The 23790-nt window shown below is 41.7% G+C and overlaps 1 protein-coding gene across 2 annotated transcripts in view; it reads left to right on the top strand.

Annotated features, from left to right (window-relative positions):
- The window catches only part of PRUNE2 (prune homolog 2 with BCH domain), a 75775-nt gene that overhangs the window by 20187 nt on the left and 31798 nt on the right, over positions 1–23790 (top strand). For both annotated transcript variants that reach the window (XM_006122482.5, XM_089779241.1), the window contains 2 exons: positions 15165–15244; positions 19012–19233. In XM_006122482.5, the coding sequence (XP_006122544.3) occupies positions 15165–15244; positions 19012–19233 (302 nt within the window). The remainder of the gene's footprint in view (positions 1–15164; positions 15245–19011; positions 19234–23790) is intronic.

The following is a 23790-nucleotide window of genomic DNA, read 5'->3' as shown; positions in this document are numbered from 1 at the left end:
GCTGTATTTTAATTATGTTGCAGCTCCTTATGAGAGGCGCTTATATCCAACCAACGGGCTTGTTTTGTCAGGGAACAGACTCCGGTATTTATAATTAGGAAACAAAACTTCACTGTACAATCAATCACCTAACACTTCTGCTTATTTTCAGTGCATTTGCATAGCTTTCAGGCAATGGTGGGGAAAAAAGAAAACCAAGCCATTGTCATTGTAGTTTTAAATGATTGCTTAGCTACTGGCATAGCTATAACTTGAGATAGCACTAACAGTGCAGTACTTGACAATTGTGTTGTTTTTGGTCTTTTGATATCAACTGAAGCATATGACATTCCCTCCTCCTCCCTACACACGCACAATACCCTTTTAAATTATTGTTGTGTAAGGAGTTCCGCAGTCTTATGAGAGTGAGGAAGGATCTGAGAATAGTGTCAACTGACACGAGGGCTGAAGAACTACTGCAAAAGTTGCTTTGTACAGACATTATTTTCATTCATTTTTAATGTCGGGAGCTTACTGGTTTCATTAGCTCATTTGCACTTTTTATCTGTGAAGATGGAATGAAAATTATTCTTGTGGGGTGCATTTTTGTAAACAAATACTTCATCTAGTCAAGAGAAATGACAGTGTTGTAAGAACTTGCAGAACATACCTAGAATACCTAAATATGAAGTACTTAAAATAGCATGGGGAGGAAATGTGTTGGGAGATGTGGTATTATTTTGAGGAAATGCGGGGCTATGATTTGGATTTATTTATAACTCATAAGAGGCAGAGCTGTGTTAGGGGAGGGGGAGAGGGAGGCTGCAATAACAGTGCCAGGAGGCATCATGCCTTTCTCAGTACTTTCTCATGCCTTTCTTATGCTGCTTCCTGGAGAAGCACACTGGGCAGTGAGAAGTACTTCACATCCAGTCAGGATAGCCCTTCCCTCACCCTGCTGAAATCCCTTCTTTTGAGGATATACTACTGTACCCAATAGCACTAGGTGCCCTCACTCATTTCTTCACCCCAAACTCATTAGAACAGCCATCCAGAGGACGTTTTCTCCCGCATGGGAATACTGAGGATAAAAAGCTCCTTCGCATTCCTGCCGTGGCTGGATTGGCCCTAATTTAGCATTGAGTATTTCAGATCAGAGCTTTAAATGCATATAACTATATGGACTTTCTAGAGTGTTAGCCAGTGGTTATTGTTAGTCTACCTCTGAACCTAATAAAAGGAGTTCATTGTAATTTTACTGCATGCCCTTAACATCTAGCTCTAACAGCAGATACAAACTGGAAAAAAATGACTGATAAGAGCTGGAAAAAGCAATTACGTTTTACGAGCCTTTAATATATTGACACTTATGATCTGTGCAGTCATTCTAGTTAGTTAAACCACTGTTTAAGTAAAATCCCTGTGTTCAAATAAACATTTGGGCTAATAAAATATATGGGCAATACATGGTAAAGAATACAATTCTGCCAGCACAAGTAAATATTATTCATATTATTTATTTCATAATAGCAACCAAGGGATCCAAGAGTGGGCCCTATTGTACTAGATGCTTCTCAACAGATTAGGAGAAAATGTTGGCGAGAACTCTAGGTCACAGTTAGTGATCCTTATATGACACATACATACGCACGGATAGCACAAGTGGTTGTTTGGAATACATGGATACAGTGTAGCTCCCCAGCCAGTGGCTGAGAGTCATTGTGAAGTTCATGGTAAAACACATGGCTGTATGCACATGATATTGTACTGAATAACCCACAGATTCAGCAGGTGTTTCCATGTATACTATTCAGCAGGAGACCATGTATACTATAGCACATTATGGACACACAAAGGAGTCTTTATTAAGAATGGCAGAAAGGAAAGGGTGTAAGCCAAGTAAATACATACACATTGTTGATTGTGAAAGAAATAAAACCGTGAAACTCCTAGTTAAAATGCCACAAGGCAATCCAATAAGGTGGAAATAAGGCTACAGAGTATACACTGCAAGATGTCTATTTAAGACATCAGAGGGGTAGCTGTGTCAGTCTGTAACTAAAAAAACTTGAAAAACAAATCATCCTGAAGCACCTTAGCGATTAACCAAAAATATAGATAGTATATTGTGGGTACAACCCACTTCTGATGCTCGTGATACTATCTATATTTTTGGTTAGTCTCTAAGGTGCTACAGGACCATTTGTTGTTTTCCAAGGTTTTTTTTTTTTAATTTTATTTAAGACCTGATTGAGGAAAGCATCCCTGTTCAAAAATGTACTTAAGAATGTGTTAAACTTAAATAAATGGAACCTACCAGTTATATGTGCTGAAGTTTTCCTGAACTGTGAACTTAAAAACCATCTTTTCTTGTAAAGTCTTTATATCATATTCAATCTTGGTGTAACATCATTAATGTCAGTGGAGTTGCACTCTTACACTAGGGCTGACTAATCTTTTCATTCTTTTGATCTCACAGACATGATGTTTTACCTTCCATACCCTATATCAGATGCCCTGCACATCACTATGCTCATTCTGCATTGTGCCCTTGCTGGATAATTGTATCAGTAGTACACCAGCCTCTGCTCAAGGATCTCACCTATAGGGATGACACAAGATTATGAGCCCCTTGCCTAATTTACAGATCTTGTGTTTGCCACATCTGTTGTCTCTTGCATGCTATTTCACTACTGACTATTCCCAAGCATTTGATTTTCATTCCTTCTCCTCCTGGGGCTGGAACTGTCCAAACTAGGGCTCCATAATCATAGAATCATACAATCATTGAATTGGAAGGAACCCCGAGAGGTCATCTAGTCCATTCCCCCTGCAATCATGTCAGGACCAAGCTCCATCTAGACCCTTCCTGATGGATGTTTGTCCTTTATTCCAGTGTGTAACCACCTGACAGAAGTTTTTCCTAATGTTCAACCTAAACCTCCCTTGTTGCAATTTGAGACTATAGTTTCTTGTCCTATCATCAGAATATTTTTCTCCCTCTTCATTATAACAACCTTTTAGGTATTTGAAAGCTGTTTTCAGGTACCCTCTCAGTCTTCTCTTTTGCAGACTATATTGTTCCTGTCCCTTTAAATCTATTCACATCCTAATATGGTCATTGTCATTTGAAACACAGCAGAGGGCCCTCCATCGTGAGCTTGATGGTTTAATAGGCCCCAGTGCCTTGGGAACATTTGCCTAGAGAAGTGTATTTTGAGCACAGTTTGAATGAAACATCCTTGGATCAGTTCCACAAGTCCTCTCTATGCAGCTCTTTGGCTGAATTCCAACTGCTCAGTCTCAGTGCTCTCCTGCTACCCTCCATCCCTAGTTTCAGTTCAGCTGTTAACAGCCCTGCATTCCCTGACACATTGGCTCTGACACTTTCCAGCATCCCAATCTGACTGTTTCCTTCTGTGCCCAGATTTGGCTGACCTACTGTTCCAAGTGGTTGTCTGAGGGTGATTGGTGTGACTCTGTGCTTTTACTGTCCCTCACTCACATATATGTACAGACCTGACCACTTCTTATACATCAGAGTCTCCCTCACTCAAAGACCCTCCTCTTTGAGGAGTAAGTGGGCTGTAGGAATAGGCTGCATGGAGCCAGCTTTACTCCCCAACTAGCTCTCATTTTCATGGTCAGAATACCTCCTTTGTCTCCAGTCTGTCTCCCCACTCTGTTCCTCGCTGTACCTTACAACAGTTTGTTGCTGCCTGTTCCCAGCACCTCCTTGCTACAGGCACTGGACTGCTTCCCACTTAAGCCACCTGCATGACCAGCTTGAGAGTGGCATTGTCTTTCACCTTCCCTTGCCCTCGCATCTCTATGACCCACCACTGCATCTGTATGTCTGAGGCATTCAGATGAGACAGAGGGAGCAGATCTTCCCTGCTTATGTCAGAGCCCAGAGAAGGCAGATGTTCCTAGGCTCCAATGCTTATAAGGTCCCAAAATAGCTATTCACCCTCCTGTTCTTCTAAACCTGTAGTATTGCTCTGTGACCCTGCCTTTCTCATCAGTTGACCTGTGCCTCTCTCCTGGCTCTTCATCAAGTCAAAATGGGGGAATTTTAGTCTTAACTGAATTTCTATGATTTCATAATTCAGGTTAGGACAGGGCTGGGCAAAATACAGCCCAGGGGCTGAATGTGGCCCGCCAAGCCACTGGATCCCGGCCCACAGACCACCCTGCCAGGACCCTCAGACATGCACCTACTGTGGTGTAAACTGCAATCTGTGGGCTCTCTGCTCTGCAGGGAAGGGGAGACTTTGTGTGATCTCCCAGCCCCCCGTCCAATCCTTAGGTCCTATAGGCTGGAAACAATTGGCCAATAGGAATTGACCCTGGCCAATCTCTTAACTCCTATTGGCTGGAAACAACCAACCAATAGGAGCTGAGACATTGGCCTGGGAAATGGGGGCAGCACAAGCCCCTTCCCCTTCCCGGAGCTGAGAGCCATATGGAGGGAACAAGCCTGTGGTTTAAAGTGATCTTGGTTTGCAGCAGGCAGGGAACCGAGCCTGCCTTGGGAGTGCTGCAGGGCTGCTGGCTCAGGAAAGCGCCTCCTAGTCAGAGCCTGCCTCTGGCATCCCCTGCCTTTCCCACATCCTGACTCCCTCCCCCTACTCACCATCCAAACCCTCAGCACCCCCTTGCCCCAGGTCACAACTCCCGCCCAGACCCTGTACCCCTATTAGGTCCCCCTCTACCAGTAGAATAGGACCTTGGATTCACGGTTGACAGATCTGATTCCATCCCATAGAAGAGTGTAGTAGACATTACTATTAAAAGAGGCACATGTTTTGAACAGTGCAAAAGGTAGGCAATGAAAAAGAAAAAGAAAGATTTAATTAAAAATAACTGGAAAAAGCCAACAAAGCTGTAAAGACAAACAAACCAGTTGCACAGGAGTAATCCTAGTTGTATTTTAAATTGTCAAGGCTATTATGAATTTTTTCATCAAAACTTACAGAAATGTTAGTTTTATGGGGCTCGGTGAAGGAGGATTCTCATTACGCTAAGCACATTGGAAGTCAGCTTGTGGAGCACAACATACAACTTTCTGAAGCTTTTCTGCTGCTTCTACAATGGCAAAGCCAGACACAAATGAATAAGATAATACAAAGCTAGTTGGACAATGGGAAAATGTCTTCAGGAGTGGGACAGAAGGTTGAGGGGAGGAAGAGGCAGGGAGCCAGAGGCAGTCTCAGGCCAGGAGGTGCTTACCTAAGTGGCCCCTGGCCAGCAGCCTAGCTGATTCCTCAAGAGCGGGTTCAGGGGCCATGTGCAGTTCTGAAGGTTGCGAGCCCAGGGGAAAGGGGTGCTATGTGCGCTGTCTGTCCAGCAAACGGGTAGCTCCTCTTGGCCAGAAACCGGCCAAAAGGAGCTGAAAGATTTTGCCGAGGGCAGGGGCAGCGCGTGACGCCTTTCCTCTCCCCTCAGGCTTGAAGCATTCAGAGAGCTACTCTGAACAGTGTGTGCGGCGGGGCAGGCAAGGAGCCTGCCAAGGGTTCCCGGGGGTCAGATCCTGGCAGGCTGTATCCAGACTACAGGCTGTATGTTGCCCACCCCTGTTCTAGGCTGTTCTTTTTAAATGCAGATATAGGGGAGATAACAAACCACTCAAAGAGTCCACTTGAACTGTCAAGTGCTTCCTGCATTGAATACGAGCTGTGCAGTCCATGCCACTTTGATTTGTTGAACACAGGTTGGACCTCCCTGGTTTGGCACCATCGGGACCTGACCGGTCCCAAATGACAGAATTTGCCAGACCAGGGGAGGGGGTCCCCTGCCACGGGCCCTGAACCAGCTGGCCCCCTGCCTCTGGCGCCCTTTATCCTCTCCCCTGCCAGGCTGTCCTCTGTGCTGCCACCTGCCATGGGTGACTGGGATTCTCTGGCCCTGGCCCATGCTGCTACATATGGCCAGATTTCCCCAGCCCCACGCCACTGCGAGGGGCTGCACTTCTCCAGTCCCCAACCCCATGCTGCCACAGGCTGTCAGGGTCCTCCAGCTCCGCACTGCCGTGGGCAGCTGAGCTTCTACAGTCCCATGCTGTTGCAGGCATCTGGGCTTCTATGGTTTTTGGTCCAGTGTTGCCACAGGCGCCTCAGGTTTCCCAGCCCCCAGCTCCACACTGCCATGGGCTGCCAGAGTTCTCCATTCTCTGGCCCCAGCATTCCTCTGGCCTTCTTGCCCCCAGTTCCCAATTGAGCTGCTGGCCCTCCTGCCATTAGGCTCCTAGGCTCTCTGGCCCAAGACCAGAGAGTGCTGGTTTTCAGAGGATCTTTAGTTTACCAACCAAAGAATCTCTTTCTACAGCCTCTTTTGAAAACAAGCTGTAGAACTTTCCTGCTTACAGTTTTGTAGTACAGAAATGTTGTAGTTAAGAACTGGTTCTAAGAACAGTTTGAAGATATCCATGTCAATATATTTTCTCTCCCTCAATGAAATAGCGTGGGCTAGTGGGTCTTACCTATGGCTTATATTTTTCTTCCTAGCTGAGCATTTCCTGACAACTATTTTTTGAGTGGAGAGCTTATGGCCAAATATTCTATCATTCGCTCCCTTCCTAATTGTGTATAATAATATTGTCATTCCCTAACTGCGTATAATGATACCTGATTTCCTGAATCTCCTGTTTTTTGCTGGTATAGCATGCTTCTGGCTGAGCCTGCAAATCCCTTCCACTTGTCCTACTTAGATGATCAGCTTCAAAAGGCAAAGACACACACATGCAATTAATGTGCTTTTCAATTCTAGCAACTTAATATGTCACTTGAAATAACCCATCTCATTTGTAACACAGTTATACAGTTCACCTCTGTAACCGGAATAATTATCTCCTATTCAAAATGCTCAAACCGATTAACTGTATTTTTCATCTTTTCTGTTGTAATTTTGAAAAAGTAGTCCAACAATGTTAGATGACCCTATAACATTGGTATTCATGGTACCATTACTCATAAGAAATATTTATAGAGAAAAGCCCTGACATTCCAGTTCTCTTTCCGAACAGAGGAAGAACTACATTCAGAAGTTGCGGGACCTGACAGTATACATAAACATGTAGTAATTGTTTTTAATAAAAAGGAAGTAGAAAGGCCCTTTATTTTTTGCAATAAGAACAAAACTGCCAAACACTTTTAATTCTAAAAATTCATATGTCTGACAAGAGTTTGATCTTCAGTAGTGATGTGTTCTGCAGTTGTGTTACAGGAATGCAAAAGGGAGGGTTAAAGTGGTCCCAAAGCTGGAAAGGGACATGTGACACACCTCTCTCATTGAAATTAGTGATATTTATCCCATGTATGCTATCTGATGGGATATTTTGGCCGTAAACTGAAAAAGCTGGCTTATTTTGTAGCATAGAATTGTAAATTGAAGAGAAATATCATTAGCAATTAAGCTGTTGTACTTAAAGAATTGCACAGGATCTTTTTCGGGGGGATATGGCAAAACACCACATTTATTGGTGATATATATATCAATATTGTATTATATGCATATAATGTACCATACTCATGCACTCATACACAGAGTGTGTCTAGACTACACCTCTTTGTTGACAGAGAGATATAGATTAGGCGCATCGAAATTGCTAATGAAGCAGGGATTTAAATATTAGGCACCTCATTATCATAAATATGGCCGCCGCTTTTTTCTGAAACTGAGTTTTTTTTTCAAAAAAACCCGGCAGTCTAGACACGGATCTGTCGAAAATAAACCTCATTTTTTGAGGAATACATGATCTGTCAAAAAAAGCTTTATTTTTGACAAATCTGCATCTAGAGTGCCGTTTTGGGGTTTTTTTTTTTTAAAAACTTCCGTTTCGAAAAAAAGCGGTGGCCATGTTTATGCTAATGAGTCAGGGGATATTGAAATCCCTGCTTCATTAGCAATTTTGATGTGCTTGATTTGCATCCCTCTGTCGACAGAGGGATGCATTCTAGACGTAGACACACACACACACACACACACACACACACACACACACACTCTTCTTGTTGCTTAGTTACCCACTTGTTGCTCCCCTTAACTCACTGGCCACATGAGTTAGATGGGCAAGGGGAAGGAGCCAGTCTCTGTTGGTCCAGACCGATGCTCCAATGTTGACAAGATGAGACCCATGGTCCCATGCAAGACACCCCACATTTAAAGGAGCTTACCTCTTGTGCAAATCTATGCACTTTGTCTATGTCAGTTATTTCTTAATTAGATCCATGGAGACTTCCTCTGGGTGTTTTCCCCAGTGATGCCACATTCATCTTAAAAGAGGGTGTTTGCTTTAACTCCCAAATTTGCTTCAAAAGAAAGTGCTTGCTTTTGATTCCCAAGGCCATCCATATGTCTGATCCTTTCCACAATGAGCCCGTTTGACAGTGTCTTGAGGTGTATCTACACAGCTAAGTTATTTCGGAATAATGACCGTTATTCTGAAATAAAAATGTGAGCGTCTACACAGCAATTGCATTATTTTGAAATAATTTTGAAATAATGGATGGCTTATTCCGACTTCTATAAACCTCATTCTATGAAGAATAGCTATTTCGAAATAAGGCATGTGTAGATGCTCCACTTCTGCTATTTTGAAGTAGCCCCTCATTAAGGCCATTCTAAGTTATTTCTTCTGGGGCTCTAAATTGAGACAGCACACCTACACTAGGGAAGCCTCCCTTAGACTTTTGAGGCTTCCCGGCAGTGTAAATGTGCTCTTTTGAAATAAGCTATTTTGGAATAACTATTCCAGAATAGCTTATTCCGAAGTAACTGTGCAGTGTAGATGTAGCTTTGGTGTCCTTGGTTTTGGCTCCTATTTTTCACTTTTTCAACTGTTGCAATTTGCCCTCCATGCCTCATTCATTCACACCTCATTCATCAAGAATAGAATCATTTTCAAGTCAAAGGAGTAAGATCTATTCTACTTCTAATACAAAGACATTTTCTTTACCTTGATTATTCCTAAGGAATATAACATTATAAAAAGACTTAATACAAAGTTTCTGTAATATTAAAAGACTTAACACAAATCTTTACAGGATACAAGATTTATCTACAAATCAGGATATTTTGTAAGATTCGTTCCTGATGCGATTCCATTAATGTCTGTTGTTTTATTAATTTGGCTCATTCAGTCTAAACGTTAGATTTTATTTCCATCCTGAGAAAGTACACAAGAAGGGGAAGGTGGTCCTACCCCTGCCCATTGTTCAGTACAATATGATTTGGCTGTTCAAACACTAGTAATAGGAAGGTAAGAGATAAAGTTGAGGGCTGGATTGTACTCAGCTCTCTGGCCATGACCCAGCAATACACTTAAAGACATCGTGAACTTTAAGCATGAAAGCAATTTAACTGAAGTTTATTTAAGAATACGTGTTAGTGCCTTATGGATCAGAGTGAAGGAACACAGCACCCTACAGAATAAAGTCCTGGGAAAGGAAAGAGAAGGGGAGGCAAGAATGAACAAATTATATGTGGAAGGGAAAACGAGAACATGCTTTGAGCAGAAAAGAAGGGCTGCTGTGCTTGCAGAAATAAGATAATAAAGGCTATCTCTGCTCACAGAGATAAAATATATTTTTATGAAAGAAGAAACATAAGGAAGGATTCTTTTAAATGGAGGAAGAAATGTTGCATTGTGATTTCTTATACCACATTTTGCTACCTCTCCTTCCATGGTTTTTATGTGACTTGTATTCTACCTGAAATAGGTATAAGAAGGAAGAGAAAAAAAATACTGGTTTTTTTAAGGTTTTGTTCTTGATCCATCAGGCTGAGGTAATAGAGCCCTCAAATCCCATAAAATTATTTTTATATCTGTTGAGTATCTCACAATGAACCCATTCACCTTCCAAAAGCTCCATGTTTTTCTGTGATCTTGTTAGACAACAGGCACTAAGCAAGTCTGTTTATTGCAAAGCCATGGTGCACCTGGGTTATCTATGAAATTTGAGAAAAGCTTGCTTGTTTTTAATATGTCTAATTTTCCAGGCTCCTCTCTAAATAACATTCGCTTTGTATTTTGTATCCCCGGTTTTACCATTATTATTTTTCAAAACAAACATGGATTAGCAACATTTTTATTTTATTTGTATTTGTTGGTGTGGCACTTTTTGCATTTACCTTTCTTTGATCACTTTCTAAAAGCCTTGGACATAGTGCCCTTTAGAGGTAAAATTAAATACATGCATTTCTGAGCATAGGAGAGGAAAATCTGAAAACTCTATGAAAAAATTAGAAAATATCAATATGCTGTTTTCTGCCCTAGGGCCTTCTCCAGCTTAAGAGTCACACAACCTCTGGGGCACAGAAAACTGGAGAGTCAGAAGTCCATACAGCAAATGAACTGTGATGGGTGGCAAAGGAGGGCCCAGTGTAAAGAAGATCCATTTGTCATTTGTTAAACTTGGCCACTTACAGAGGCTGTAGACACATACATATTTGGGCTGATAGTCAGGCTGAAAAGATGGGCAGCTTAATGCTCATGGAGAAAAAGAAATCAAAACAATAAATTCTCCACAGATAGAATCTGCAGAACTAGCTGCTTGGGGGATGAGGAGTGCGCCTCATTTTCTGAGACCTATCAACCACACATGTATGTAGCCCGACCCAGGGTAGGGCACAACCCACAGGGGTTATGACATAATATGAACATGGACGGCAGATATTTGCAAAAGCTGATGGCCAAAATCAGCATTAAGACACCACATCTGAAGGGGAACACCCACTCAGAATAAAAAATGCCCTCGATCACTAAGAGGCTTTCAGAGACTTCATGGAGAGACTGTGGAAAACTAAAGAGCACCTAGAGATTGTTTCATCAGATTATATGGCTGACTAAACCATAAAAAAAGAATGTAAAAGGAGGTTAGCTGCAAGTCAGTTTTCCCCATCCCCATCTCCTCTCATACAAAACTGATATCTGGCTCTGAACTACATTTAAGAAATACCCAATTTTGGACTTACTTTTGTGCAAGTCTGCAGGACTGATGTATTAAAGCTAACATCCCGTAACCTGACTCGTAATGCAGCTGATCCTTGAATGAATGGTCTGTGTACCACACAAAAGAAGTCATTTAGGGCACAAAGAGTTTAATTTATTTTGACCTCGGTTTCAAGGGAAAACATCTTTTTATCAATCCAGTAAATCGTGCATGATGAGAACGGAGCTTCTAATGCAGCTGGGTATTCCTTCAACAAGGAGCATTTACAGGAAAGAAAAAACATTCTCTAATTTCTTAATATTGTGATCAACATCATCTTGTGTGCCAGGAAATTCTTTGAGCATGGATACAGTGGGTTTCCAATGTATTCTTCCCTGTGTTGGCAAAGGAGTGGAAACAGCTTGTCACGTGTAGACTGGAGTTTCTCCATTGCCAGAGGATTCTGCTGACATTTGAGGAAGCCCAGTGCCAGTGGATGGGCTCTCAACCTAGCTGTGACCTGCAGGTTCTCCTCATAGCATGGAGGAAGAATTCCAGTCGTTAATGCAAAGAATGTCAGCAATAACTTATTTACAAAAATCCTGCAATACTGCGGGTGATAGCACTGCAGTGAGTTAACATGCCCCTTTATGCAGTACTCGAGTGTGAGGAATAAGTGTATGATACAGTACGGGGACACTACGTCTCTACACTCTACCTCTCCCCTGCCCCGTCCACCAGGTTTTTACCTCTTCTGGCCGTGAAGGAAGGAAATGACTTGAGTGTAACTAATAGGGGTGTTTAAAAGTCACAGAGGAGTAGCTGTGTTAGTCTGTAACTTTAAAAAAAGCTTAAAAAAGAGTGGTCCTATAGAGCCTTAGGGTATGTCTACATTGTGGGGAAAAGGTTTAATTAAGACATGTAACTGCAGCTACATTAATTGCATAGCTGAAGTTGAAGTACCTTAACTCAGCTTTTGGGGCTGTCCACATTGCAGGAAGTCAAAGAGAGACACTCCTCCTTTGACTTCCCTTACTCCTCATGAAAGCAGGTTACCAGCATTGACCAGAGTGCCCCTCTCTCTTTGAATTAGCTGTCTTAACTAGACTGCTAATGCGTACTCTGGAAGAAGGACATCGGCAGCTTTGATCTTCCTCTATAGTGTAGAAGTATCCTTGCAGACTAACAAAAAGATATAAATAGTATCATGAGCTTTCATGGGCACAACCCATTGTCAGCCGATGGTCAGGGCAGTCTGTGTGTGTGTGTTACACCCGAGTCTTCAACTGCTGGGACACAAGGCCCCGTCGCAGTGTGCAGTCTAGGAGAGACTGATGGGCGCCCCGAGGAGTTTTAACGTCCGTGTCTTTGTCCGCTAGGATACAGGATCCCTTCGCAGTGGGCAGCCTAGGGAAGACTGAGAGATGCCCTTACGGATCTGTCCTCTGGAAGCGACACGATCCAAATGCCCCAGCTCTTTCTATATCTGTTCCTTATGATCGGCTGAAATTCTTTTAAATTGTGCTTGGTTCTGTTACAGCAACTGAAGGAGTCAGGTTAAAGCTTAAACAGTTAGGGTATGTCTACACTACCCCCCTAGTTTGAATTAGGGGGGTAATGTATGCATACCGAACTTGCTAATGAAGCCCGGGATTTGAATTTCCCGGGCTTCATTAGCATAAAGCCGGCGCCGTCATTTTTAAAAGCCGGCTAGTGCGAACCCCGTGCCGCGCGGCTACACGCGGCACGGACTAGATAGTTCGGATTAGGCTTCTAATCACGCCTCGTGGAACGAGGTGTACAGATAGTTCGGATTAGGAAGCCTAATCCGAACTATCTAGTCCGTGCCGCGTGTAACCGCGCGGCACGGGGTTTGCACTAGCCGGCTTTTAAAAATGGCGGCGCCGGCTTTATGCTAATGAAGCCCGGGAAATTCAAATCCCGGGCTTCATTAGCAAGTTCGGTATGCATACATTACCCCCCTAGTTCAAACTAGGGGGGTAGTGTAGACATACCCTTACAGGTTTATTAAAGAAGCTTATAAATTATATGGTTACAATGGCTATTGCTCTATTTCTTAACTGCTAGCAAATATAGATCTTAAAAATGGTTACAAAGAAAATAAAGATAGAAAATAGAAATAGAAGTGATAGCTTAATCTTTAAAGAGCTTTAAGTCTATGTGTACACTTGAGACAAAGGACCACATCCAGGTACAATTTTTACCCCCTTCTGTGACTCTTGACTCCAGCATATCAGGCCAGGGCCGGTCCCTCAATTCCTAGGAAAGACGAATACGAGGTGGGCGTCCCCATGGAACCTCGGGAGGCCAATCACCTAATCCAACCAGCAGATAGATGGTAGATTGATGCTCAGAGTAAGTGTGCTGCTGGACCCATCTTTATACCCATAGGGGCCCGTATCCTCTTTCTTATTTAAGATGCCAAATTGTGTTGGTCCATCTTTGTGATGCCAGTTCTTACAAGGGAGTTTCAACTTAATTTACACTTGCAAGAGAGATGACTAAATTGTGAGTACTGGACATTTTTTACTGGGCGGGAGATTCTTCTCCCTGGACAGTGTGTGTTCGTATCAATATGGGTTTCAGTCAAGGGCACTCCTCGGCAGCCTCTTAGTCAGCCATTAGTTCGACCACCCTCTTATGTCTGCTTACAGTTGTCCAGGGTCGCTGGGTGAGCTAGCATATCTGGGCCTCCTGTTCAAGGCTTTCAAAGACTATGGTGTTTTACTGCTCTGTGTGCCTTGCATGCTTCCAGGCAAGCAAAGATGGATGTTGCAGGGGGAGGGGTGAGGATGGGAGGGGCGTTCCTGTCTGGCTACACCTATTCTTAAAACATTTTAATCTCCAGATTTTCCACAGTTATTCTTTGATGATTATTGTCAGGCTGCCAATCATTGTCTCTTATTTTTGTCTCACTCTTGAGGGGGTCTGCCTGATTCAAGGGTTGCTCAGTTCTGCCAAATCAATTCAGCCTCAGACATAATACAGTAAAGTCTCGATTATCCGACCTAAATGGGACTGAAGGATGGTCGGATAATCGAAATGTCGGCTAATATGGAAAATACCTTGCGGTGTCCAAGGTATTTTCTCTGTCATCTGCCACTCTGCAGACACTCGGCTGCTTCATGGGGAGCCGTGCTGCCCCGACCTCCCCTATCTCTCCCGGCCAGTCGCGCTCTCCCAACCTCCCCTATCTCTCTCGGCCAGTCGTGCTGCCCCCGACCTCCTTGATCTCCCCGACTGGCCAGGAGAGATACGAGAGGTCAGGGGCAGCGTAGCTGGCCGGGAGAGATAGAGGAGGTCGGGGGCAGCACGGCTGGCTGGGAGAGAGAGGGGTCGGGGGCAGAGCGACTGGTCAGGAGAGATAGGGGAGGTCAGGGGCAGCTCGGCTGGCCAGAGGAGATGGGGGAGATTGGAGCACCCTGCAACCTTCAGGGAGCGGTGGCAGCTGGGCTCTGGCATTCTGCCACATGGCCCTGCTCCTTCCTCCCTCTTCTCTCACCGCCTTTCTCTCCGCACTGCCCGGCGCCTTCCCTTCCACACTCTGCTCTGCCGGCTCAGCCGCCTGCACAATTGGCTTGGGCAGCCACAGGCAGATCGGATAACACGGAATGTCAGATAAAAGAAGGTCGGATAATCGAGACTCTACTGTAGATGTTTCCTGGTTATCTTCAAGACTCAGTCTTCATCTTGACCACCTGGGCATTTGTCATGGCTTTCATACTTTCACACATTCTGCACACACATCAAATAATTTTGCAGCGTTTCAGACAAGATAAATAGTTACTGAAGGAACAACAAAAAGAAAGGAATCGTCCACAACTTAGTTTTGCTACAGACAAGGAGTACAGCTTACTTTGTAATGCTAACAGGAAGCAAGACCTTACAGTAAACATCTAATCATGAGAGACAGGGTGAAACAGAAACATACAGAACTTAAGCAAATCATTATGCATACAACTTATATTCTTATACCAATACTAAAATACTACATTTTTGCTAAATCATCATCAATGAAGGTAACTAATTGCTATATAAATATGTTCTATCAGCCCACATTTTGGTCATCACTGTATTATTGTAGCCAGTTTGCAAATAAATTATTAAAAACTTAGACATCAATGAAGAAAAACAGTGCCACAAATTGGATCAAATCATCTTTTGAACTTGGTCATCTTGCCTAGAAAATATGCCAACTTAATATTTTGCTTTGGTTTTTTTTTGTTTTCCCAGATTGGTACCAGAGGATGTGGGAATGGACATCCCCCTTGAGGAGGGTGTACTAAGTCCCGATGCTGCAGAGATCAGGCCTGGTAAGATAAGCATTTATTCATTCATTCAGTTATGTCTGAGTTGCATGGCATTTAATTATTCAGTGAGAAGAAAGTCTCTATGCTGGTGTAAGGCATTTTTCAGTGTTAGAAATAATTCTTTATTTAGTTAATTCTTTATTTCACGTGACGAACGATAAAAATTAAGCAGTCTGCCACATATTTCCCCTTTTGTCCTAGTGTCATCTGTTAATGCATTTAGTTCTTGTGATAATTAAGTACTTTGCCTTAAGTATTCTAAATTTGACTTCAGTCTAAATGGGGTGAGTTCAGTATTAAAATACATGAATCCAAAGAAAATAGCTTAAAATCTTGCTTAAAAATGCAGTAGCAGGAAAGAATCCATGCCCATCTTGTATTTTAATTGATTGAGAATTCCTTCATTTACACCCAACAAGGAGGAACAAGGTTATGTTGCACATCTATAACTGTCAGTGTACAGAATTTGTCATAGAATAATAGGATTAGAAAGGCCCTCGAAAAGCCATCTAATCCAGTCCCTGCAATCATGACAGGCCCAGGTACCATCTAGTCCATCCCTGTCAGGTGTTTGTCTAACCTGCTCTTAAAAATTTCTACTGACGGAGATTCCACAATTTCCCTAAGCAACTTATTCTTTTGCTTACCTATCCTGACAATTAGGAAGTTTTTCCTGATGTCCAACCTAAATCTTCCTTGCTGCAATTTAAGACCATTGCTTCTTGTCCTATCATCAGAGGTAAATGAGAATTTTCCCCCCCTTCTTGTAACAACCTTTTATATAGTTGAAAATGGTTGTGTCTATGTATCCTCTCAGTCTTCTCTTTTTCCAGACTGAACCAATCCAATTTTCCCATCTTGCCTTATGTGTCATGTTTTCTAAACTTTTCCTCATTTTTGTTGCTTTTCTCTGGACTTGTTCCAGTTTGTTCACATCTTTCCTGAAATGTGGCACCCAGAACTGGACACAATACTCCAGTGGAGGCTAAATCAGTGCAGAGTAAAATAGTAGAATTACTTCTCATGTCATGTTACGACAGTTCTGTTAATACATCCCAGAAAGATGTTTGCTTTTTTTTTGCAACAGTATGACACTGTTGATTCATATTTAGCTTGTGGTCCACTGACTCCTAGATCCTTTTCTGCAGTACTCCTTCCTAAGCTGTTTTGTATGTGTGCAACTGATTATTCCTTTCTAAATGGAGTATTTTGCATTTGTCCTCTGAATTTCTTCCTATTTACCACACACCATTTCTCCAGTTTATTTAGATCATTTTGAATTTTAATTCTCCAAAGCACTTGCAATTTCTCCCAGGTTGGTATCATCCACAAACTTTCTATGCCATTATTTAAATAATTGATGAACAGAACCAGATCCAGAACTTATCCCTATGGACCTCACTCATTCTGCCCTTCCAGAATCACTGTGAGCCATTGAAAACTACTCTCTGGGGCTGTCATTTGCATAGTCTCTTCCGATCCTTTTTGTGGAAGAGTTTTTATGCAAAGAAAAGCAGTGCAGACAGGGCCATTTTGTGCAAAAAAACCCCCCATTTGCACAAGATCCCTTATGCCTCAAAAAAGAAGTATACAGGATCTTGCACAAATGGGATTTTTTGCACAAAATGGCCCTGTCTACACTGCTTGTTTTTGCACAAAAACCTCTTCACAAAAAGGATCGGAAGAGGTTATGCAAATGACAGCACGAGAAATGCTAATGAACGCTTCATTTGCATTGCCTCTGCCGACAAATTCCTGCATTCTAGACCTAGCCTGGGAATGGTTTTCCAGCCAGCTTTGCATCCATCTTATAATAGCTCCTTTTAGGTTTCATTTCCCTAGTTTATGTCAGGTGAGACAGCATCAAAAACTATACTGAAGTCAGGATATACCACTTCTCCCTCATTTCCCACAAGGCTTGTTACCATGTCAAAAGAAAGCTATTGGGTTGATTTGACGCAATTTATTCTTGACTGATCCATGCTGTTTGTTGTTTGTCATCCTATTGTCATGTAGATGTTTGCAAACTGAGTCCTTGATTATCTGCTCCATTATCTTGGTATAGAAATTAAGCTGACTGGTCCATAATTCCCTGGGTTGTTCCTTATTTCCCTTTTTTTAAAACGAGATGAACAAATATAGTACTATTTTCCAGTCTTCTGGAATCTCTCTGGTCTTCCATGACTTTTCAAAGATAATCACTAATGGCTCAGTCAGCTCTTCGAGTATTCTGCAGTGCATTTCATCAGACCCTGGTGACTTGAGGACATCTAATTTGTCCAAGTAATTTTTAACTTGTTCTTTTCCTATTTAGCCTCTGATATAACAGATTGGGCCTCTCTGGTGAGGCACCCTTGGGACTTGACTGGTCCTGAACAAGAGCTTGTGCCAGACCAGGGAGATCTCTTGCCACCTGCTGCCGACAGGCTGCACCAACAAGCACCCTGTCTCATCCTCCCCCCCAAACTGGCTAGGCTGTTTGCCCAGCTGCTACTGGTTCCCTGGGCACCACAGGCTTTGGTTCCTGCCGCAGGGCTCCGGCTCCATTCCCATGCTCCAGGGGGCTGCTGCAGGGCTCTGGCCCGACGCCTACAAGGGGTGCCGGGGGACTCTGGCCCCATGTTGCTGGGGGCTGCCATGGGGCTCCAGCGTGCCCTGCAGTCCTGGGGCTGCCATGGGACTCTGGTCCCAGCAGCATGTTCTCAGGGGCTGCTGTAGAGGTCTGGTCCCATGCAACATGGGCTTCCTAGGGACTGTGGCCCCGACCCTACACTGCTGCAGGTGGCTCCATTCCTGGTCCTGCACTGCCTCCAGATGAGCTGCCAGCCCTGTTTTCCCCAGCACTGTCTGGCCCTCCTGCCCAGGAGCATTCATGGTCTGGCAGCCGGACCAGAGAATGCCGATTTTCGGAGGTACAATTTGTACCTCAATTTCACTGTAATTCACTATGCTAGATGTCCAATCACCTCCAAACTTCTTAGTGAAAACTGGAACAAAGAAGTCATTAAGCACCTCAGCCATTTCCACATTTTCTGTTTTTCTTGCTGCCTATGGGATTTTATGTACCAGCTCCCTGAGTTTGCTAAAACTACTTTCTTGAAATCCCTATATAATCATAAAAATACAGAGCAGAGAATTTACAAAACAATACCATAAGAATAACACCAAACACATACTATAAGAGATACATAGAGGTCTATTCATTCTTCCTGGAGTCAACATTGATACTAATTATGTATTTTTATTATGTAATAGTAAGAAAAAAAAGTAAACCCATATTTCAATATTACACTGATTTGGAAAAGGTGGGAATCGGATCTGAACTTTCTGACTCAGGTATTTTCTTCAAGAGTGATAAATTCCATTTTGAACAATTTAACATAAAGTAATTATGATTAATAATGATGTTACTGTCTGACAGTACAAATCCTTCATCTGTTATTTAAATATCATGATAATTTTTATATGTTTAATACTAAAATTATTTGACCAAATTCTGTCTTGAGATGCTTCCATATGCATCCTACTAAGGTCATTGGAATGTCATGTAATTTAGAGCGGTTAGTAACATTTGACCTTTTTGACAACATAATTCTATTTTGGTTTCTTATAAACTTTTTTTTTTACAGTTTATTTTCTATATTGTACAATTTTAAATAACTGGTTGATAGAAAATCTCATTGTTAAAAGCATTTTACACTATTCAGAAGTGTCCAATAGAGCAGTTTAATTTGATACAGATACTTTTTTCTTTCTTCATATTTATTTAGAGCCACCTAATTCTTTGGATCTTAATGGTTCCCATCCCAGAAGAATAAAGCTCACAGCTCCAAACATCAACCTTTCTTTGGACCGGAGTGAAGGATCTGTCCTTTCCGATGACAATCTGGACACCCCCGATGAAATTGACATCAATGTAGATGATCTTGACACACCTGATGAAGCAGATTCTTTTGAATATACTGGAAATGGCAATGAACTAGACTGGGAAGGTAAAAGACAATATGCAGAAATAAATTGAATTTTCCTCGTTATTTTAGATGGGGGTAGGTCTGTCTCTTGTGTGTCAACCTTTATGCTATGTAAATTAATTTAGCACTTCTGATTTGAGGCAAGGTTTCCAAATAGTTCTATTTTTGTGTTTATATATATCTGAGTCTTCTCTATGGAAAATAATCTGTGCTCTCGACTTCTTTAGGGTCACACAGAGAAATAGCTTTAATTGGATTAGCTTATTATCATGTACATAAGAAGAGTTAACTATATAAATGCAGAAATTCAGACTTCTCTCTCTCCCTAGACTATCTCATGAAAAATCCGTCTTTCGTTAAGAGCACATCTCAGAACTAATCATTTCTTTGACAGTCAGTACTGGGTTAGTTACATCTATAGGTATGACTACTTGGTTTTCAACATGTTGTTATATAACTAGGAAGTACATTGGCAATTTTGAAATTTTGGTCTTAAGTCTTTGATAACATTAAACATTTCCAGATTTCTCTTTCCCAATGAATATATTTGTTTCAGATTTTTTTTGCTGTTATCATAGTTTGCATTTTAGCAAGATTAGTCTTATTTTGTTATTTTTTGTCCATGATTTCAAAATCCCTGGGTTCCTTCATGTTTTCTTTCTTCTCATTGGATAACATCCATTCAAGTATTTCATAAAAGTTCTCCTTACCTCTTTTAGCTCATTACACAAAGTTCTATCTAACACACTTCCTGGAAATTCATGCTAGAGAACTTTGTGGACTTTCAACCAGTTTTGTTCTGGCCGTGTATGTACCCAAACAGATTTGAACAAATATTGTAAAAAATTTCTTGAAACACTCTAGTGAGCACTTCACTAAAATTCTAATGATTCTATGTATTCCTTTTCATTCATTTGCTAATTATTTATTTAGTAATTCTCTAAGTTTGAAGTTACCTGGCAAGATCAATTCTTAAGAACCCATAGGTGCTGACTTTCCAAATTGCCCAGAGGTGCTGAAGCCAGACTTTGTACCAGACTCCACCCCCACTCCACCACTTCCTGCCCAGTTCTACCTCCTCCTCTGAGCATGCCATGTCCTGGCTCTTCTCTCCCCTTCTTCCCCCCTTCCCCTGCACTCCATGAAACAGCTGATCACAGCAGGTAGTAGGCACAGAATGGGGGAAGGTGAGGCACTGATCCATGGAGTCTGCTGGTGGCCACTGTGGGGAGTGGTGGAAGTGAGGGGGGCACCATTTTTTCCTCATGGATGCTCCAGCCCCAGAGCACCCACGTTGTTGAGACTTACGAACAAATCATTGCTTCTTATTGCACATGGTTCCATTATCATTTACGTGTTTAATAACTTTTTTCTCTCCATATTTGTTTAGTAGAAGACTTACACAGCTGGCCCTGGGGTGGCAAGAGCCACAGAGTAGCCAGCAGCTGCTCCCCCGGACAAGCCAGGGTGTCAGCTGCTACTGGCCAGTGTGAAACTACATGACAAATTTGGTCCTATTTATCATTAGGAGTTCTTGAATAAATGGACGCTCACACACATAGATAGATTCACATTTCTAAAATACATAGATTGTGTTACTGGAGACAGAAGCGAGATTTACAAAAGAATAATTGTCAGTATCACTCCTATTTATTTCTTGGGGCAGTACTAGAGATATTTAGTTGGGTGTTATCACTACATGAGGAGCTCAGATACCAATCATTAATGGATTTTATCCTCTCAAGGTGTCTGTAAGTTAGGGAATTATCTCTATATTAAAGAGAAGGAATTAGGCGGAAGGTAGATTAAGTAACTTGACAAAGGTCATACAAGGCTAAGAATTGAATGCACATCTCCCAAGTCTTCATCCTTACTACTTTTGGTACAAGCCTACTTTTCCAGGCCTTTATAAAAATACGGGTCACTTAAAATGATTAAAAGGTCAGTGTTTTTAGAAAGAAAGGACTAATTTCCATAAGGGATATTCTGGCACGTGCCAGCAATGCAATGTACAGGATCATGCAGTTCCAAAAGGGTGTATTATGGGATGAGAGGAGCTAGGAAGAAGGGAAAGTGCTGATTCAGTGCACTGATTAAGCACTTGTGCTGGCAAATTCCTTTTAAGCCACAGGTAGAAATTAAGCCATCCATTCTCTGAGAAATGGCATCAGTGCAAACATCACCAGCCTTCACTACAGTTATCCCCATATGGTGCAGTGGGCCAAACTAGTTCAGGGCAAAATGATTTAACCCATTCTGTGCCAGTGGGAATTAAGCTCGCCCCAACTATCTTATGAAATATTGTATATTTTATTAAGATGGAAGTTTATTCAGCACTTAAATTGTTTTCAGTTAGGCCCTGATCCAACAGTGGACCTGCATACTTAAGCCCATGTTGATGTGTTTACATGACCCAAGCTTTAATTCTGTGAATGGCATGCTTCTCCACCTGGATGTAGTGTTTGCAATAGATTGTAGAGTTCCAAAGAACTCAGCATTCTTCTTGATTAAGTTAAAGCAATCTAGATTTTATGTTGCTAGCAAATGAATGGACAGCATTGTTTGGATTCAGTATTTGGACTGCCAGATTTTATAATAAAATATCAGCTAATATTAATCTCTATTTCCATTTTAGAAAAATGCTGCAAAATAATATACAGTTAATGAAACGTGTCTGTACTCCAAATCCTGCTAAGAGACACCTTGTATAATGAAAATCCTTATGGAACATATTACAGCAGAAAAAAGTTACCCTCTTACAAAATTTCTCTGATCACCTGGCCAAATCTTGATAATCATCAGATAAGGACACAGAGAGGTCTAGAGAGATATTATGCCAAAATAAAAGCCAGTTCACACTTTGAAATTTACCAGAACAAATCTATTGTGCACATTGCATTGATCAGCAGTATTCTGATAGCCAGCAATGAAACTTAGCCTGTTTCTCAATGAATCTATTATTATTATTTGTTTGTGTTACAGTATTGCCTAGAAACTGCAACCAGTTCTGGTGCCCAATCTGATAGGCACTGGAGTCCCACAGCAATTAAGAGTATACTGTCTAAATAGACAAGACACAATGTGGTATAAAGGAAGTATCCTGGTTTCATAGATGGGGAGTTAAAGGAAAGAGAGAGAGAGAGATGAAGTGACTTGTCTAAGGCCATATAAGTGTGCATATGGTGGAACCAAGAAACTGAACCATGATCAGCTGTAACTAATTCTAGTGCCTTAACCCAGATACCACTCTCCTGTTCAGACTGTACTTTTAAAGCAATGTATAGAATTGCTTAATTCCGCTGTTCTCATAGAACAAGGGATGTGGGTTTTGTGCTAGTTCTTTCTTGGTCCATGATTGATCTTATGTGCCAATGTAGTAATTTATGTAGATGAATAATAATCATGATTATAATTTGTTTCTATGTGGTTGTGACCACATATTCACAACCAACAAGAGAGGACAACTCTTTAATACATTTAAAGTAAATTCTTCCTTGCATATGAATGTTCTGTTACTGGAGAGAATATTGTAAATTGAGAGTTCTTAGAGTGATCTTTTAAACATGTAATAACACTGCATAATCATTCATCCATAAGCATCTCTAATGTCTCTTCTGGTTAGAGAACAGAGCTCTTTATGGGCAGATGTAGTGAGTGATGATAAAATCTAACCTGGTTGCTGCAGAGAGGTTTTCAGAATTTGATTATATTGAAGGCTGCATGAAAGCTAAGCTAACTATTTCTGAAGGTAATAAAAGGAGTGTGGGGAAACCTGCTGGATGAAAAATGGATGCAGATGCCAATGATTTCAATGGGAATTGATCCCATTTACTCTGATTATGAATTTGGCCCAATGTTTTTATGTCACTCTCTAAATCAGACAGCTACTCACTAAATATGAATCATTTGCCAGATACCATTAACTTAAAAAGTTCAAGGTGTCCATTCCTATTATTTTTGTATACTTGGAGGGTCATGTCCTGGTTTAGATCTGAAATGTCTATGTGAACTGGCAGAAACTCTGCTCAGGGAATTTATTCCTGTACTCAGATAACTGAGATAAGCAAAAAAAAAAAAAACCCAACCCAGCCTCAGATTGATCTAAGTGCTGCATGTACCTCACATAAAAAAACCCTTAAAATCATACAGCAGACTGGCTGACTAGGATGAAAATTTCTCTGGGGAATCATGTCTTTACAGAGCTGTGTAAGTAGTGATACAATAGGATATGGATCAAATTATTTGATTTACCTCTATAGCCATTCACAGTATCAACAAATCCTGTGTCAGGTACCCAAATCTAAAGAGCCAATTTCAGATCCTTTTCAATAAAGTTGAAATTTGAATCTTGGAAGTTCAGGAAGGGGCAGAGCCTTTATCAGTTTGTACTGCACAAATGACCCAGACAAACCCCATTAATGACAACTCCAGCTCCCGTCTTTTTCATTGCTATCAACTTATGAAGAAAGGATATGTAGGGTTGCCAACTCTCCAGGATTGCCCAGGAATCTACAGGAATTGAAGATTATGCCATGAGAAGAAAACTCCAGGAATATGTCCAAACAAAACTGGTAGTCT

The sequence above is a fragment of the Pelodiscus sinensis genome, chromosome 6, assembly GCF_052426305.1.
Source record: "Pelodiscus sinensis isolate ZL-2025 chromosome 6, ASM5242630v1, whole genome shotgun sequence".
In the NCBI taxonomy this organism is placed as follows: Eukaryota; Metazoa; Chordata; order Testudines; family Trionychidae; genus Pelodiscus; species Pelodiscus sinensis.
Note: the sequence above shows the minus strand (reverse complement) of the source record. Positions and strands in the feature narration are given on the sequence as shown.